At 33.7% G+C, this 17,909-nt stretch overlaps 1 protein-coding gene across 1 annotated transcript; it reads left to right on the top strand.

Moving 5' to 3' along the window:
* Positions 1–8,178: 8,178 nt before the first annotated feature.
* LOC124454710 lies at positions 8,179–11,020 on the top strand. Its single transcript, XM_047005486.1, is given in 4 exon segments — positions 8,179–8,922; positions 8,925–9,042; positions 9,565–9,889; positions 10,703–11,020. Coding segments are annotated over 4 exon segments (1,341 nt in total). The 5' UTR covers positions 8,179–8,204; the 3' UTR covers positions 10,883–11,020.
* Positions 11,021–17,909: the final 6,889 nt, after the last annotated feature.

Below are 17,909 nucleotides of genomic sequence, written 5' to 3'. Positions count from 1 at the left end.
ACAAAAAGGTAGTTATGTAAATACTAATTATATACGGTTATCATAGATTCATCATTCAACCGAAGTTTATTACAGTGTTTAATATGCGTTGCTATGTCTCAAAAGACATTTTTTGTTCATTTTTCCAAACCACTAGCCTGTATGACAAAATGGTAGTTATGTAATTACTAATTATATACGGTTATCATAGATTCATCATTCAACCGAAGTTTATTACAGTGTTTAATATGCGTTGCTATGTCTCAAAAGACATTTTTTGTTCATTTTTCCAAACCACTAGCCTGTATGACAAAATGGTAGTTATGTAATTACTAATTATATACGGTTATCATAGATTCATCATTAAACCGAAGTTTATAACAGTGTTTAATTTTAAATGTCATCCGGTGTTCTTAGACAAACTTTTTTTGTGTTGTGCTACATGCACAACTATGAATTAATCACAACGGTGTGAGTGTCCCCTTGTCAGACATATGTATCTTAGAAGTAAAAGTACCTTGTTTCTTATTTATAAGCTGATGAAATACAAGTACAAAATTAACAAAGACAAGACAATGAGGACATAGACTAACATACCACTATATATGTAAATAGAATTGCTCAGTTGAATAGAATACGCGGTAAACAGAGTTACTTTGCCGATTACAATGAACGCGGTAGATACAATCTATATTAATTGAATAAGACAAGACATAGACTAACATACCACTATATATGCAAATAGAATTGCTCAGTTGAATAGAATACGCGGTAAACTGAGTTACTTTGCCGATTTCAATGAACGCGGTAGATACAATCCATACTAATGGCTTATTATATGCAATTGCAGTATATGGTTCATAATTGCTTTTATCCACTTTTCATTTTTTTTCCACGCCCCTGCTTTTATCGACACTTGTTCGACATTCAAGTCTTTTGATAATTTTAAATTTCGTCTTGTTTGTTTTTATATCTTATTGCTGACGCGAGAAGCTAGATGAAGATATATTTTACGACGATGTTATAATCGTATTTAACTATAAAACGTTGACGCTTCCGTCTAAAAGCTGACAGCAAGGATTTAATAATGATCAACAATTATGTAGCTTTATAATCACCATATATTTGCAAATATTTTATAGGAATAATTCTCAAAGGCGCAAAACATATATCGTGGGAAATTTACGAGGAACTCTATCCAACACTTTTTATTAGGAGAAATAAATACCATTGAACTAGAAAATTCATCTGCTAACTTTAATTTCAGATACTCGTCACATTAAAATTTATATGATGTAAACGTTACAATATCATTTAAGAAATAAAAGATGTTTACTTTGTTTGCACTGGCTTATGCAAGTCGAGGAGACTTTAGGGAGAACTCGAGAGCAGATCAGTGCAAGCCGGAGACCAAAGGTCGAGGGTTGCACATGCTCAAGAGTTCTCACAAACGTCTCCGAGGTTTGCCAGTGCAAACACGAAAAACATCTTTTATTTCTTTTCTAAAATAACAATAATGCGAAAAAAGATAAACATTTTAATTCTTCCTCTAAAATGTATTCATGATCGATTTGCAAATTCTTTTTAACTGATTGATTGTTTTGATTGATTTGATTGGTTGGGCTCAGATGTGTTTTGCACTGGCTAATGCAAACTCATCTCTAGACAAATCAGCGGACGCATTTCGTTGTGTTTATTTTGTAAATAATTATGGTAAATACATTTTTCTTGTCATTTGCTTTGAAGTACTTCAAGTGAGCAAAACCTGCAATAAACAAAAATATTGTTCAAAGAACATATTGATAACTTCAAATGAAAAGTTCCTGTGCGTGTTTATAAGGTATTACTGCCATGTATTTTTAAATTTTATTGTAATTAATTGTGCAAAAATAAAGAAATTGTTATGCATGAAATACCGTAGTTGTGTTAAATATATTTTGGTCAGTATTTGCTTCGTGTGGTACTCAATATAAACTCGACCTGAATTATACAGAAAGATTTTTTATAGAACGTATTAAAAAGTGAGCACAACCTGAAATAAACAGAAAAATTGCTCCAAGAAAATATTGATAGCCTCACGACAAAAGTTCTTGTGTACAGGCAGTAATAATTAGAATATTTCTTCTAATTATTATTGCCTGTATAATTAGAAGAAATATTTCTGAATAGAGAACTATTGATTGTATCTATACGTTTTGAACAAGGCTGTCATTGCAGTTTAACAAATGTATATTCAACTTAAAGAAAAATTTTTTTTAACAAATTCAGGGAATAGTATATTAGCTTTTTAGAGCTATACACAAGCCAAATCAAGTTGAATGATATTCGATACTGAACACTCTATGTCGAGTTACTGGCTTTCACAACTTGAATTAAAGGGCGTTTTACAAAATTTATATGAATTTTCTAGCTATTACTTTATTTGATTTGGATTTTAATTACTCGATGAGAAATTGATGAGATCGTTCGGTTATTTCATTTTCCTTCACATCCATACAAACATTCATGCAGTTCCAATTATCGTTGTCAAAATTCTTTTCGTGAAGACGTTTGATTTTTAATATAAGGACTGCATGTGTGAAACATCCAGTCCTCTCATAAAAAACCAAAGATATTGACTCGACCCTAATTCAAGTTACTCTTCAACGGAAGCTTTAGATATATTACAGTGGGTAGGGTGGTCTTTAAACAAGTCTACAAAAGTCACGCAATGAGTAAAAGTTGTCGTGCTCAACGTTACTTAGATATAGTTTGATATATTAAGTTATTCTGACAGTAATCAACCATTTGTTTTGGATCCTTCGCTCATTTCAAAACAATTTGCTGAAAAATTTGGTTGGCATAAAGTTCTACATTTTGACGTGCGGAACTTTTTTGCACGATGACGTAATTTCAATTTTTTTGTAGTTAATTGTGCAAAAAATGAAGAAATTTTTAAGCCTAAAATACCATAGTTAGGTTAAATATATTTTGGTCAGTATTTGCTTCATGATACTCAATGTAAACACAACCTGAATTGTACAGAAATATTTTTTATAGAACGTATCAAAAAGTGAACACAACCTGAATTAAACAGAAAAATTGCTCCAAGAATATATTGATAGCCTCACAAGAAAAGTTCTTGTGTACAAGGTATTACTGTCTGCTATAATTAGAAGAAATATTTCTGAATAAAGAACTATTGATTGTATGTATACGTTTGGAACAAGGCTGTCATTGCAGTTTAACAAATGTATATTTAACTTAACGAAAAACTTTCTTTTGACAAATTCAGGGAATAGTATATTAGCCTTTGAGAGCTATACACTAGCCAAATCAAGTTGAATGACATTCGACACTGACACTCTGTGTCGAGTTACTGGCTGTCGTAACTTGAATTAAAGGGCGTTTTACAAAATTTATATGAATTTTCTAGCTATTACTTTATTTGATTCGGACTTTAATTACTCTATGAAAAATTGATGCGATCGTTCGGTTATTTCATTTTCCTTCACATCCGTACAAACATTCATGCAGTTCCAATAAACGTTGTCAAAATTCTTTTCGTGAAGACGTTTGATTTTTAATATAAGGATTGCATCTGTGAAACATCCAGTCCTCTCATAAAAAACCAAAGATATTGACTCGACCCTAATTCAAGTTACTCTTCAACGGAAGCTTTAATTATTTTACCGTGGAAAGGGTAGTCTTTAAACAAGTCTACAAAAGTCACGCAATGAGTAAAAGTTGTCGTGCTCAACGTTACTTAGATAAAGTTTGATATATTAAGTTATTGGAAAAGGAAGTCTTTTGGCCAATTAATAAAACATCACTTGGTCCCAATGCGACTGCTATAGTGACTTGCACATTTAAATCAGTGATTGAAAAAGGAGAGATGAAATGTATCCCTGACTTACCGATCATAGAGTTTGAATTTTATTTTGGGTTAATTCTCGCATCGATCAATCGCCTTCTCCTTCCCCTACAAAAAGAGCTTTCTGCAGCACTGAATGCTTCTTTAAATCCAATCATTGCTCAAGCAATTCCTCCAATTCCTGTGTATTCCATTCCACCTATACCAAATAATTTGGGAGGATATAAGTTCGAAGTCCAGATTGACGAAGGAAAGACCAGTTGTATCGATGATTCTTTCTTTGTCATCAATGCCAAACCAACTGTCACAAAGCAATCACGTGCAGCAATGATGTTGGCGACCCTCACTTCGCCATTGAAAGCAATCCTGTTATTATTACAATTATTGACACTTCAACGAGAAATACCAATCTCAAGCAACTGACTTTTCCATTACATTTACAGTCAATACTTAATGTTATATAATTTTTTAAAGTTAACCTAATTGTTTTTATTTGGAAGGTTTTCTCGAAAATTTGCAAAGTTTAGTTGAGCTGTTTGTCAATGTAGAATAATTTGAATAATTTCACTTAACAATGCAATATATGATAATGATTTTATAATTAATTTACTGTCGATTAGTTTTTTCTCTCACGATATTTCTCTCGAATGGATATCCGGAAAAAATGCTTGATAAACTTTTCTCATCCACAAAAAAAAAATGAGCAGAACAGGCCTTTTGGACCAGCTAAGTGCCCTGTGTTTATCAAACTTCCATGGATGGGTAAGGTTTCTGATGATATTGAAAGGAAAACTGAGAATATTATTCATAATTTTTTTTTGCGAGCAATATTATCGAAAAGAACTATTCTACCACCCACCCCAAAAGAATCTTTACCGGCAATGTAATTTATGAATATAAATGTGAGTGTGATGATCGATATGTAGGTAGAACGTCTCAAAGGTTGGGTGATAGGATCAAACAGTATGTACCAACTTCAATCAGAAATGGAACGGTCCCCTCAAGACAACAACCAAAACGTGATTGTAAGAAAAGTAATTTAGTTTCATGTGACTCCGCGATAGGTAAACATCTCTTGAATAACTCCCATTGTGCTTATTCTTATTCCGACGACAGTTTTAGGATCATTAAGAAATGCCGTTTATTCTTTCAGTTACGCATCATGGAGGCTGTTTTAACTAAGTTAACCAATCCCGTCCTCTGCCGACAAAAGGATTATGTTTTTAATTTATCCCTGTTTTGAGCGCCATCTCCCTTTTGGGGGATGACGTACACTCTTTCGTTGTTTATTCGTTGTGATAGTTATAGTTAGTTCTAAACGCAATGTCATCTCTCTAGGACATATGTACGTTCGTTTAAAGCAATAAAGCACCAAAAATATTCAGGCTTAAGTTTTGGTTGTTGTAATCCTATCCAATAGCCACGATTATGAAAGTTAAACCTAAATATTAAATTAAAAGGAAGAAATTGTCGACACTGCATCTTTTCAATGAATAAACTTAAGCAAACATGATTATTATCAACGTGAAATGAAAATATAAGGGTTCTTATAGTTCTTAATAAATATATGAAGGCTACAATAAAAGTCCTATTGCTCGAAAAAATCATGGCATTAAAAGCTCTTTATAACGGTTTTCTATTAAATCTCAAAGAATATCGTCTTTGTGTGGTTATTTGAACTTAGCACTTAATGCAAAATTGGTAATGTTAACAGGACAAGAAAGTCAGAACCATGATTAAAATGTAATCTTATTTTGTCCTGAGCTTGAAATATCATGAAAAATAATGTCAGTCGTGTAATATCGCACTGGAACAGTATTCATTATATTAGCCTACATTGTCTTTTCCAACTTCTGTCAAAGCCATTCCAAGTTTTCCATGAGTATCCTGGTGCTCAAGATTTCGTAAGATGGTTGATATTGACACAGACTTTCCAACAGCTTTGTCATTCACAATATTTCCAAAGAAATGGACAAAATAAACGCATTTGTCAACAATGATTTTACCTGTTTCGTGGTCAAAGATATATGCAAAGATAGGCGCACCAGATGATCCTTTACATGTGTGAATCGAGTGCTCTGCAAATGGTTCCTTACCGCTTAACATACCCGTATCATTTTGACCGTAGGCCATCTGTAGGAAATATACGTGTTGAAGGCTCGAGAGCATATTTCCAAACGATAATTGCATGCTTGCTCGATGTGGATGTGAGATGGTAAAAAGGCGAAGTGACTTAGGGTACCGAGAACTTTTGGGATCTGCTATACCAAATGATGATACATTTCTGAAGTTTTCCAACTTGTCAAATTTTTCCATTGTTATGGGTTTCATTTTAGAAAACAGCACTTTTTCTTTTTCATCTTTTAAAGGACTCAGGTGCAACAATACGTAATCGAGAAAAGTGTCCCTTCTCTTAAAATATGAAGAGAGCAAACCCATTGCAGCCTCAACTACGGAAACATCCCTATTTGCGCTTTCGTCATCTGCTTTAACTCCAGTATTGTGCAAATTTTTGTCAAGTGTGTTCTTCAAAACGTTTTCATCTTTATTTTTGTCTGGAAGCGATGCATGAGTAAGTTTTGCAACACTGTGGGTTACTTGTGAACTGCTGTCATGATAAAATGAAATAACCTTGATATTTTTTTCGTGGACCAGACGAAAGTCTACGCCATCACCACTGTTGGGTGTTCTCACACTGTGCGAATTGGTCATGACAACATCTTCATCGTTAATTCTCACAAAGAATCCAGTACCGTACGTCTGCTTATTAAGATTTACAGTAATACAAACAACAGCATTCGACAAATATTCCAGCCACTTCACTGCGTCAGGAGAATTCAAAAACGCAGTATCCTCAGAAGTTAACGATTTTTGTGTTACAAAAATTTCCTGCTCATCCTTTGAAAGATTTTTAAAAGCCAAAGCATCCTTGATTGGTATATAGCGTTGGTGAAAATTGCCATCAGTTTTAAGCTTTTCACAACTATTCCAACTATCGTGGTTTCTTGCAATGGTTCTTCCAGCCTCTTCTCCACCACATAACGACGCATATATATTGTTAGCATCGTCATTGTATCTCCACTCGCTCGACTTTTCATTTGCAAAATCCATGTTTAGAGTGTTTGGCCAATTCTGTTTGTTCAATGAAGCAAGACAAATATAATTGTTCAGTTTTATGTTTAAAACTTTATCAAAATATAGTGAAATGAATAAATTGTAGTTCTATCCTATACAAGCAACCCAATCACCAATTCTCACCTCTATAGATGGAGACAGTTGGTCTACGTAGGCTTATAGTGCAAAGTGTCGTGACACTTGCTGGTAATCACTGACGTCAACGATCCTTTCACAGTGGAAACTTTGCATAATTATATTTGCATTGATCTTCAAGACAAGTCATATGTTTCTGAAAGAAAGAGTTTTTATCGTATTAAAACATTTCTTTAAAGATGGGTAAATAACAAGTTAACTTATGTAGCTAAAAATACTTTTGAATATTGGTTTGATTTTGCTTTCAAACATCCAGTGCAATCTCTTCATCGTAGTCAAATTTTCCTTTATCATTGTCGGAAAGAACTTTATCAAATTGACTTGGATTAACATGAGCTTGTAGCTCAGTGAAATATGGACATAAAAGTAATCAGGAATGAGAGAGACATGGTGGAAAATGCGTTGAATTGATTTGTTATTCTTTACAGGAATAAAGTTTCATAAAAAAATCAAATGTGCTTGACCTGTTCACGTTAATTTACTCAATTTTCACTATATGGGAACATGAAGAGGAATATGCATAGTCTGTGTTATAAGCGTGTGATTTGAGGAGTCGAACATTTTTAATGAGACTCCGCTCCGCAATTTTCATTCTATGGGGGTAAATACAGTAGAAAATGCAGAGTCTGTGTTATAAGCATGTGATCCCTGGAGTAAAAAATTTGCTGTGGAACCCTGCATTTTCTACTCTGTGGGGGAATAAAGTGGAAAGTGCGTAAAAGAGTCTATCTTTGGAAGTGGAGAGTCTCAGCACTCCGACACAGTTCTCCACACTCCGCAGTCCGCATTTTCAACCGAGCCTGTGCGTGCAAAAGGCCGGAAACTTGTGAAAGGTTTTGGCACTTTACTGATACTGTTCGTCAATATAAATGTTTCTCATTAAAAAAGGAAGAAATTGTCGACACTGCACTGCCACATCATGTCATAAATAAACTATAAAAAAAACATGCGCATTATCTACAGGAAATGTAATAAAGGCTCTTGTGGTGATGAATAAATATGATGCATGTTTGATAACTTGTTATAACTTCAAATAAACGGTTGAGTCCTAGCAGTACTTTTGTTCTTTGGCATTCGTCACTGTAATAACAATAATAACAAGATGGATAACGAACACGATAAGATTCAAGGCCAGATAGTTTTGGATTGTTTTTTAAATGTCAGTAAACGGACACCTAATTCGTCTGAACCAAAAGAAGCTGATGGTAACGAAGAATTTGAAGCAGCTGAGCATGAAAATATTGGAAACAATATTAAACTACGTTTTCCAAAGTCTTCTTTAGAAGAGTTTACGGAAGTAGAAGGAAGTAAGAAAGCACTGACTCTTCGCAATGGAGTGAAGCTTACGTACGGTCAAATAATTGCATTAGCAGGTGACTTCTATGGTATACCAGAGCAGCCAATAGTGGACCCTAAAGAAGATAAACGTCACAATCCTGATGGTCTTCATCACCGTTTCATTGCCGCGTACAACACACTTGCAGGTAGAGATTACGAAGATATCAAAAAGGAGCTACAACAAATATTGGAGATAATGAAAGATGAGAAAGATAAAGTTGAATCTGCGTTATACGGCAATGACGAAGTCGTTTCATTGCCAGATGACAGAGGGAACATTCGTGTGGTTCCTAAGGAAGTTTACGACGAATTAGGAAACTCGCTTGTCGAAAAATGGGATGAAGTTCTTGGTGGAAAATGGATTTTCGGAGTCCCCGTCATCCTTGGACGAATGATGAAGCTCGCAAGCAACAATCACGACCATTTTCTTCCATATTCAAAAGATGCATATTTGGCAGGTCACGAGCTTGCTCTATCAAAAGCAAAGAAGCAAGTAAAGCAGAGCTGTATGAGATGAAAATAGCACTTTTAGAAGAAGCTTATTCCATCGATGCGTTTGCTTGTCATTTTCTAACGGATAGCTTTTCCAGTGGCCATATACGGTAAATATCATGCTTTGAAACATATAACATGAATTTAGATGTATGATACGTCATCTGTCATGATGTATCTATTTGCGAAAGTTCTTCTAAAGAGTTGGATAGAAATTCTATCTTATCAAACTTTCAAAAAGTACAATGGTAAGGATATATATTCTAAACAACTTTCGTGTTTTGATATATGCAATGGTAGATAGAATTTCTCTACCTTATTAGCAAATAAAAAAGACGGATTTGAGGACTTAAGAGTAAGAATCGTTTTCTTATGTCTATTCAAATCTCTTTATGATGCTTTTAAGAAATCGACTATTACGTATTACAATCTACTGCACAACACACATCTTAGGAATTACACGTAACTATACTTAAAGCAGACAAACAAATATCTATTAAATTAAGCACAAAGAGCTTTAGAAGCTGCTTTTCATTCAGTTTGTAATTTATTCATATCTGCTTGATGAAAGAGTTTCTTATGGGGAGGTTGACATTTTTGTTTATAGAAAGTGTTTCTGTTGATTTTTAAAGAGTACCAAGAAAAGAGTTGCACAACGAGGTTACACCATCCAAAGTTGGAGATTATCTGTGTAAATTCATGCACGACGAAGACAATGAGTTCGGCATCAACGTAAGGAACAAAAATGGAATTAAGTGGAAGGCCTATGGTGATGGAATGTTGCTGAATGATGAAAGCAAAGAAAACAAGGCAATTGCCATCGAAGCTGTTCAGACTTCTGTCAATCACGTTTATCAAGCCTTTCATCATCCTGAAAATGTAGGAGACTCAAGTATAGTGACTGATTACATTCCATTTGTTGATAAAGACGAGGAAAACACCTACCCAATCTTTCAGGTAATTCATGAAAGAATCACGTACATAACTAAAAAATATTGGAATTTAAAGAAAGAACCAGAAATCCCTCAAAATTGAATGTCAAATCAAAATTTAGTTTCGTATAGTTACTTCAAACACAAACTAAAATTTGTATAGATTTTACTACAAATTAATCTTTCTTGATTAAAATAAGTTAAAAGAATTAAAATCAAATTGATCAGAATTAAATCGTGTATCGATTGGACCAATTTATTCGAACTTCCATTCTTGAGAAGTGGAAATTCTAGAATAGCGAGTTTGAATAATTTTTGAAAACCTCAATTTGAGTTGCACATTGTTAAAATAATCGAGTTATTGTAAAAGTTATTTTAAGTATCCTTCTACATGTTCTGGTATCTATAACTGCTCTAGCTTATGTCTTTAGTACTGTTTTAGTACCATAATTGATTTTTACCATTTATGGTAGTAGTTATACAATATTTGAAAATACATACAAGAAATAAATTTTACAACAATGGATGGATCAACGCTTGCTTTAAATCAATTTTTTATGATTTTACTAGATTTCCAGAAGATACACAATGCAAAATTTTAATTTTTACGTGCATGGTATATATTAGCAAAAATAAATTCTTTTTTGCATTTCCTTTTCTCCCTCCCAGATTTTGTCATCTTGTTCTTATATCTATAATTTAACTTTTACATTTTCTGTCTAAAGTGTAACGTGTTGATGTATAAATAGGGACGTGAAGTTCTCTTGAACTTTCTTACTATTAATATGTTAAAATTTCACGCGATCTCAATAATTGACATTTCTATTAACTTTTTCAGGTCAAAGAAGGCAAGCTATTGCGAAGGGCTGACCTTGAAAACACATCTGATCCAAATACAGTCAACGATTGGTATGGATGGACGACGGTAGCTCAACTGCGATCGTACAATCCAAATGGTCTGGCTGCTGAAAATTGTCGAAGTTGCGGCCATAGCTTAAATCCTGAAATTTCTCAATAATCAACATTTGGTTGCTATATATTTAGGGTTTTATTAGGTGGTTACTAGGTATGAACGGTTAAATAGCAGGTTACTAAGTTAAAGTATTTTGTATTCACAATATTTTTTGACATATATGACAAAGAAATCAACTGAAAATGTTGCACTTGTTTTGTCCTTTATAAACTTTTTTATAATGAACCACAAATTCAATCACGTCTTCGAGGTTTGCCAGTGCAAACACGAAAAATATCTTTTATTTCTTTTATAAAATAACAATAATGCGAAAAAAGACAAACATTTTAATTCTTCCTCTAAAATGTATTCATGATCGATTTGCAAATTCTCTTTAACTGATTGATTGTTTTGAATGATTTGATTGGTTGGGCTCAGATGTGTTTTGCACTGGCTAATGCAAACTCAGATCTAGACCAATCAGCGGACGCATTTCGTTGTGTTTATTTTATAAATAATTATGGTAAATATATTTTGCTTGTCATTTCCTTTAAAGTACTTCAAGTGAGCAAAACCTAAAATAAACAAAAATATTGTTCAAAGAACGTATTGATAACTTCAAATGAAAAGTCTTACGTATTTATAAGGTATTACTGCCAGTTATAATTCGGAGAAACATTTGTGAATAGAAATCTAAAGTCAAAATTCTTTTCATGGAGACGTGTAATTTGTAACATATATAGATTTTGTGAAACATCCGGTCCAGTCATAGCAGCCAAAGATATTGATTCGATTCTAATTCAAGTTAGTCTTCAACGGAAGCTTTAGATATATTACCGTGGGTAGGGTAGTCTTTAAACAAGTCTACATAAGTCACGCAATGAGTAAAAGTTGTCGTGCTCAACGTTACTTAGATATAGTTTGATTTATTAAGTTATTCTGACAGTAATCAACCATTTGTTTTGGATCCTTGACTCATTTCAAAACAATTTGCTGAAAAATTTGGTTAGCATAAAGTTCTACATTTTGACGTGCGGAACTTTTTTGCACGATGACGTATTTTCAAATTTTTTTGTAGTTAATTGTGCAAAAATAAAGAAATTTTTATGCCTAAAATACCATAGTTAGGTTAAATATATTTTGGTCAGTATTTGCTTCATGTGGTACTCAATATAAACACTACCTGAATTATACAGAAATATTTTTTATAGAACGTATTAAAAAGTGAACACAACCTGAATTAAACAGAAAAATTGCTCCAAGAATATATTGATAGCCTCACAAGAAAAGTTCTTGTGTATGAGGTATTACTGCCTGTTATAATTAGAGAAATATTTCTGAATAGAAAACTATTGATTGTATCTATACGTTTTGAACAAGGCTGCCATTGCAGTTTAACAAATGTATATTCAACTTAAAGAAAAACTTTCTTTTAACAAATTCAGGGAATAGTATATTAGCCTTTGAGAGCTATACACTAGCCAAATCAAGTTGAATGACATTCGACACTGACACTCTGTGTCGAGTTACTGGCTTTCGTAACTTGAATTAAAGGGCGTTTTACAAAATTTATATGAATTTTCTAGCTATTACTTTATTTGATTTGGATTTTAATTACTCGATGAGAAATTGATGAGATCGTTCGGTTATTTCATTTTCCTTCACATCCATACAAACATTCATGCAGTTCCAATAAACGTTGTCAAAATTCTTTTCGTGAAGACGTTTGATTTTTAATATAAGGATTGCATCTGTGAAACATCCAGTCCTCTCATAAAAAACCAAAGATATTGACTCGACCCTAATTCAAGTTACTCTTCAACGGAAGCTTTAGATATATTACCGTGGGTAGGGTGGTCTTTAAAAAAGTCTACAAAAGTCACGCAATGAGTAAAAGTTGTCGTGCTCAACGTTACTTAGATATAGTTTGATATATTAAGTTATTCTGACAGTAATCAACCATTTTTTTTGGATCCTTCGCTCATTTCAAAACAATTTGCTGAAAAATTTGGTTGGCATAAAGTTCTACATTTTGACGTGCGGAACATTTTTGCACGATGACGTATTTTCAATTTTTTTGTAGTTAATTGTGCAAAAAATAAAGAAATTTTTAAGCCTAAAATACCATAGTTAGGTTAAATATATTTTGGTCAGTATTTGCTTCATGATACTCAATGTAAACACAACCTGAATTGTACAGAAATATTTTTTATAGAACGTATTAAAAAGTGAACACAACCTGAATTAAACAGAAAAATTGCTCCAAGAATATATTGATAGCCTCACAAGAAAAGTTCTTGTGTACAAGGTATTACTGTCTGCTATAATTAGAAGAAATATTTCTGAATAAAGAACTATTGATTGTATGTATACGTTTGTAACAAGGCTGTCATTGCAGTTTAACAAATGTATATTTAACTTAACGAAAAACTTTCTTTTGACAAATTCAGGGAATAGTATATTAGCCTTTGAGAGCTATACACTAGCCAAATCAAGTTGAATGACATTCGACACTGACACTCTGTGTCGAGTTACTGGCTGTCGTAACTTGAATTAAAGGGCGTTTTACAAAATTTATATGAATTTTCTAGCTATTACTTTATTTGATTCGGACTTTAATTACTCTATGAAAAATTGATGCGATCGTTCGGTTATTTCATTTTCCTTCACATCCGTACAAACATTCATGCAGTTCCAATAAACGTTGTCAAAATTCTTTTCGTGAAGACGTTTGATTTTTAATATAAGGACTGCATGTGTGAAACATCCAGTCCTCTCATAAAAAACCAAAGATATTGACTCGACCCTAATTCAAGTTACTCTTCAACGGAAGCTTTAATTATTTTACCGTGGAAAGGGTAGTCTTTAAACAAGTCTACAAAAGTCACGCAATGAGTAAAAGTTGTCGTGCTCAACGTTACTTAGATAAAGTTTGATATATTAAGTTATTGGAAAAGGAAGTCTTTTGGCCAATTAATAAAACATCACTTGGTCACAATGCGACTGCTATAGTGACTTGCACATTTAAATCAGTGATTGAAAAAGGAGAGATGAAATGTATCCCTGACTTACCGATCATAGAGTTTGAATTTTATTTTGGGTTAATTCTCGCATCGATCAATCGCCTTCTCCTTCCCCTACAAAAAGGGCTTTCTTCAGCACTGAATGCTTCTTTAAATCCAATCATTGCTCAAGCAATTCCTCCAATTCCTGTGTATTCCATTCCACCTATACCAAATAATTTGGGAGGATATAAGTTCGAAGTCCAGATTGACGAAGGAAAGACCAGTTGTATCGATGATTCTTTCTTTGTCATGAATGCCAAACCAACTGTCACAAAGCAATCACGTGCAGCAATGATGTTGGCGACCCTCACTTCGCCATTGAAAGCAATCTCAAGTTATTATTACAATTATTGACACTTCAACGAGAAATACCAATCTCAAGCAACTGACTTTTCCATTACATTTACAGTCAATACTTAATGTTATATAATTTTTTAAAGTTAACCTAATTGTTTTTATTTGGAAGGTTTTTTCGAAAATTTGCAAAGTTTAGTTGAGCTGTTTGTCAATGTAGAATAATTTGAATAATTTCACTTAACAATGCAATATATGATAATGATTTTATAATTAATTTACTGTCGATTAGTTTTTTCTCTCACGATATTTCTCTCGAATGGATATCCGGAAAAAATGCTTGATAAACTTTTCTCATCCACAAAAAAAAAATGAGCAGAACAGGCCTTTTGGACCAGCTAAGTGCCCTGTGTTTATCAAACTTCCATGGATGGGTAAGGTTTCTGATGATATTGAAAGGAAAACTGAGAATATTATTGATAATTTTTTTTTGCGAGCAATATTATCGAAAAGAACTATTCTACCACCCACCCCAAAAGAATCTTTACCGGCAATGTAATTTATGAATATAAATGTGAGTGTGATGCTCGATATTTAGATAGAACGTCTCAAAGGTTGGGTGATAGGATCAAACAGTATGTACCAACTTCAATCAGAAATGGAACGGTCCCCTCAAGACAACAACCAAAACGTGATTGTAAGAAAAGTAATTTAGTTTCATGTGACTCCGCGATAGGTAAACATCTCTTGAATAACTCCCATTGTGCTTATTCTTATTCCGACGACAGTTTTAGGATCATTAAGAAATGCCGTTTATTCTTTCAGTTACGCATCATGGAGGCTGTTTTAACTAAGTTAACCAATCCCGTCCTCTGCCGACAAAAGGATTATGTTTTTAATTTATCCCTGTTTTGAGCGTCATCTCCCTTTGGGGATGACGTATACTCTTTCGTTGTTTATTCGTTGTGATAGTTATAGTTAGTTCTAAACGCAATGTCATCTCTCTAGGACATATGTACGTTCGTTTAAAGCAATAAAGCACCAAAAATATTCAGGCTTAAGTTTTGGTTGTTGTAATCCTATCCAATAGCCACGATTATGAAAGTTAAACCTAAATATTAAATTAAAAGGAAGAAATTGTCGACACTGCATCTTTTCAATGAATAAACTTAAGCAAACATGATTATTATCAACGTGAAATGAAAATATAAGGGTTCTTATAGTTCTTAATAAATATATGAAGGCTACAATAAAAGTCCTATTGCTCGAAAAAATCATGGCATTAAAAGCTCTTTATAACGGTTTTCTATTAAATCTCAAAGAATATCGTCTTTGTGTGGTTATTTGAACTTAGCACTTAATGCAAAATTGGTAATGTTAACAGGACAAGAAAGTCAGAACCATGATTAAAATGTAATCTTATTTTGTCCTGAGCTTGAAATATCATGAAAAATAATGTCAGTCGTGTAATATCGCACTGGAACAGTATTCATTATATTAGCCTACATTGTCTTTTCCAACTTCTGTCAAAGCCATTCCAAGTTTTCCATGAGTATCCTGGTGCTCAAGATTTCGTAAGATGGTTGATATTGACACAGACTTTCCAACAGCTTTGTCATTCACAATATTTCCAAAGAAATGGACAAAATAAACGCATTTGTCAACAATGATTTTACCTGTTTCGTGGTCAAAGATATATGCAAAGATAGGCGCACCAGATGATCCTTTACATGTGTGAATCGAGTGCTCTGCAAATGGTTCCTTACCGCTTAACATACCCGTATCATTTTGACCGTAGGCCATCTGTAGGAAATATACGTGTTGAAGGCTCGAGAGCATATTTCCAAACGATAATTGCATGCTTGCTCGATGTGGATGTGAGATGGTAAAAAGGCGAAGTGACTTAGGGTACCGAGAACTTTTGGGATCTGCTATACCAAATGATGACACATTTCTGAAGTTTTCCAACTTGTCAAATTTTTCCATTGTTATGGGTTTCATTTTAGAAAACAGCACTTTTTCATCTTTTAAAGGACTCAGGTGCAACAATACGTAATCGAGAAAAGTGTCCCTTCTCTTAAAATATGAAGAGAGCAAATCCATTGCAGCCTCAACTACGGAAACATCCCTATTTGCGCTTTCGTCATCTGCTTTAACTCCAGTATTGTGCAAATTTTTGTCAAGTGTGTTCTTCAAAACGTTTTCATCTTTATTTTTGTCTGGAAGCGATGCATGAGTAAGTTTTGCAACACTGTGGGTTACTTGTGAACTGCTGTCATGATAAAATGAAATAACCTTGATATTTTTTTCGTGGACCAGACGAAAGTCTACGCCATCACCACTGTTGGGTGTTCTCACACTGTGCGAATTGGTCATGACAACATCTTCATCGTTAATTCTCACAAAGAATCCAGTACCGTACGTCTGCTTATTAAGATTTACAGTAATACAAACAACAGCATTCGACAAATATTCCAGCCACTTCACTGCGTCAGAAGAATTCAAAAACGCAGTATCCTCAGAAGTTAACGATTTTGTGTTACAAAATTTCCTGCTCATCCTTTGAAAGATTCTTAAAAGCCAAAGCATCCTTGATTGGTATATAGCGTTGGTGAAAATTGCCATCAGTTTTAAGCTTTTCACAACTATTCCAACTATCGTGGTTTCTTGCAATGGTTCTTCCAGCCTCTTCTCCACCACATAACGACGCAGACTTATTGTTAGCATCGTCATTGTATCTCCACTCGCTCGACTTTTCATTTGCAAAATCCATGTTCAGAGTGTTTGGCCAATTCTGTTTGTTCAATGAAGCAAGACAAATATAATTGTTCAGTTTTATGTTTAAAACTTTATCAAAATATAGTGAAATGAATAAATTGTAGTTCTATCCTATACAAGCAACCCAATCACCAATTCTCACCTCTATAGATGGAGACAGTTGGTCTACGTAGGCTTATAGTGCAAAGTGTCGTGACACTTGCTGGTAATCACTGACGTCAACGATCCTTTCACAGTGGAAACTTTGCATAATTATATTTGCATTGATCTTCAAGACAAGTCATATGTTTCTGAAAGAAAGAGTTGTATCGTATTAAAACATTTCTTTAAAGATGGGTAAATAACAAATTAACTTATGTAGCTAAAAATACTTTTGAATATTGGTTTGATTTTGCTTTCAAACATCCAGTGCAATCTCTTCATCGTAGTCAAATTTTACTTTATCATTGTCGGAAAGAACTTTATCAAATTGACTTGGATTAACATGAACTTGTAGCTCTGTGAAATATGGACATAAAAGTAATCAGGAATGAGAGAGACATGGTGGAAAATGCGTTGAATTGATTTGTTATTCTTTACAGGAATAAAGTTTCATAAAAAAATCAAATGTGCTTGACCTGTTCACGTTAATTTACTCAATTTTCACTATATGGGAACATGAAGAGGAATATGCATAGTCTGTGTTATAAGCGTGTGATTTGAGGAGTCGAACATTTTTAATGAGACTCCGCTCCGCAATTTCCATTCTATGGGGGTAAATATAATAGAAAATGCAGAGTCTGTGTTATAAGCATGTGATCCCTGGAGTAAAAAATTTGCTGTGGAACCCTGCATTTTCTACTCTGTGGGGGAATAAAGTGGAAAGTGCGTAAAAGAGTCTATCTTTGGAAGTGGAGAGTCTCAGCACTCCGACACAGTTCTCCACACTCCGCAGTCCGCATTTTCAACCGAGCTTG

Source organism: Xenia sp. Carnegie-2017, unplaced genomic scaffold (genome assembly GCF_021976095.1).
Source record: "Xenia sp. Carnegie-2017 unplaced genomic scaffold, XeniaSp_v1 HiC_scaffold_3, whole genome shotgun sequence".
NCBI classification, from domain to species: Eukaryota; Metazoa; Cnidaria; class Anthozoa; order Malacalcyonacea; family Xeniidae; genus Xenia; species Xenia sp. Carnegie-2017.
This window is presented reverse-complemented; position numbering and strand designations above follow the sequence as displayed.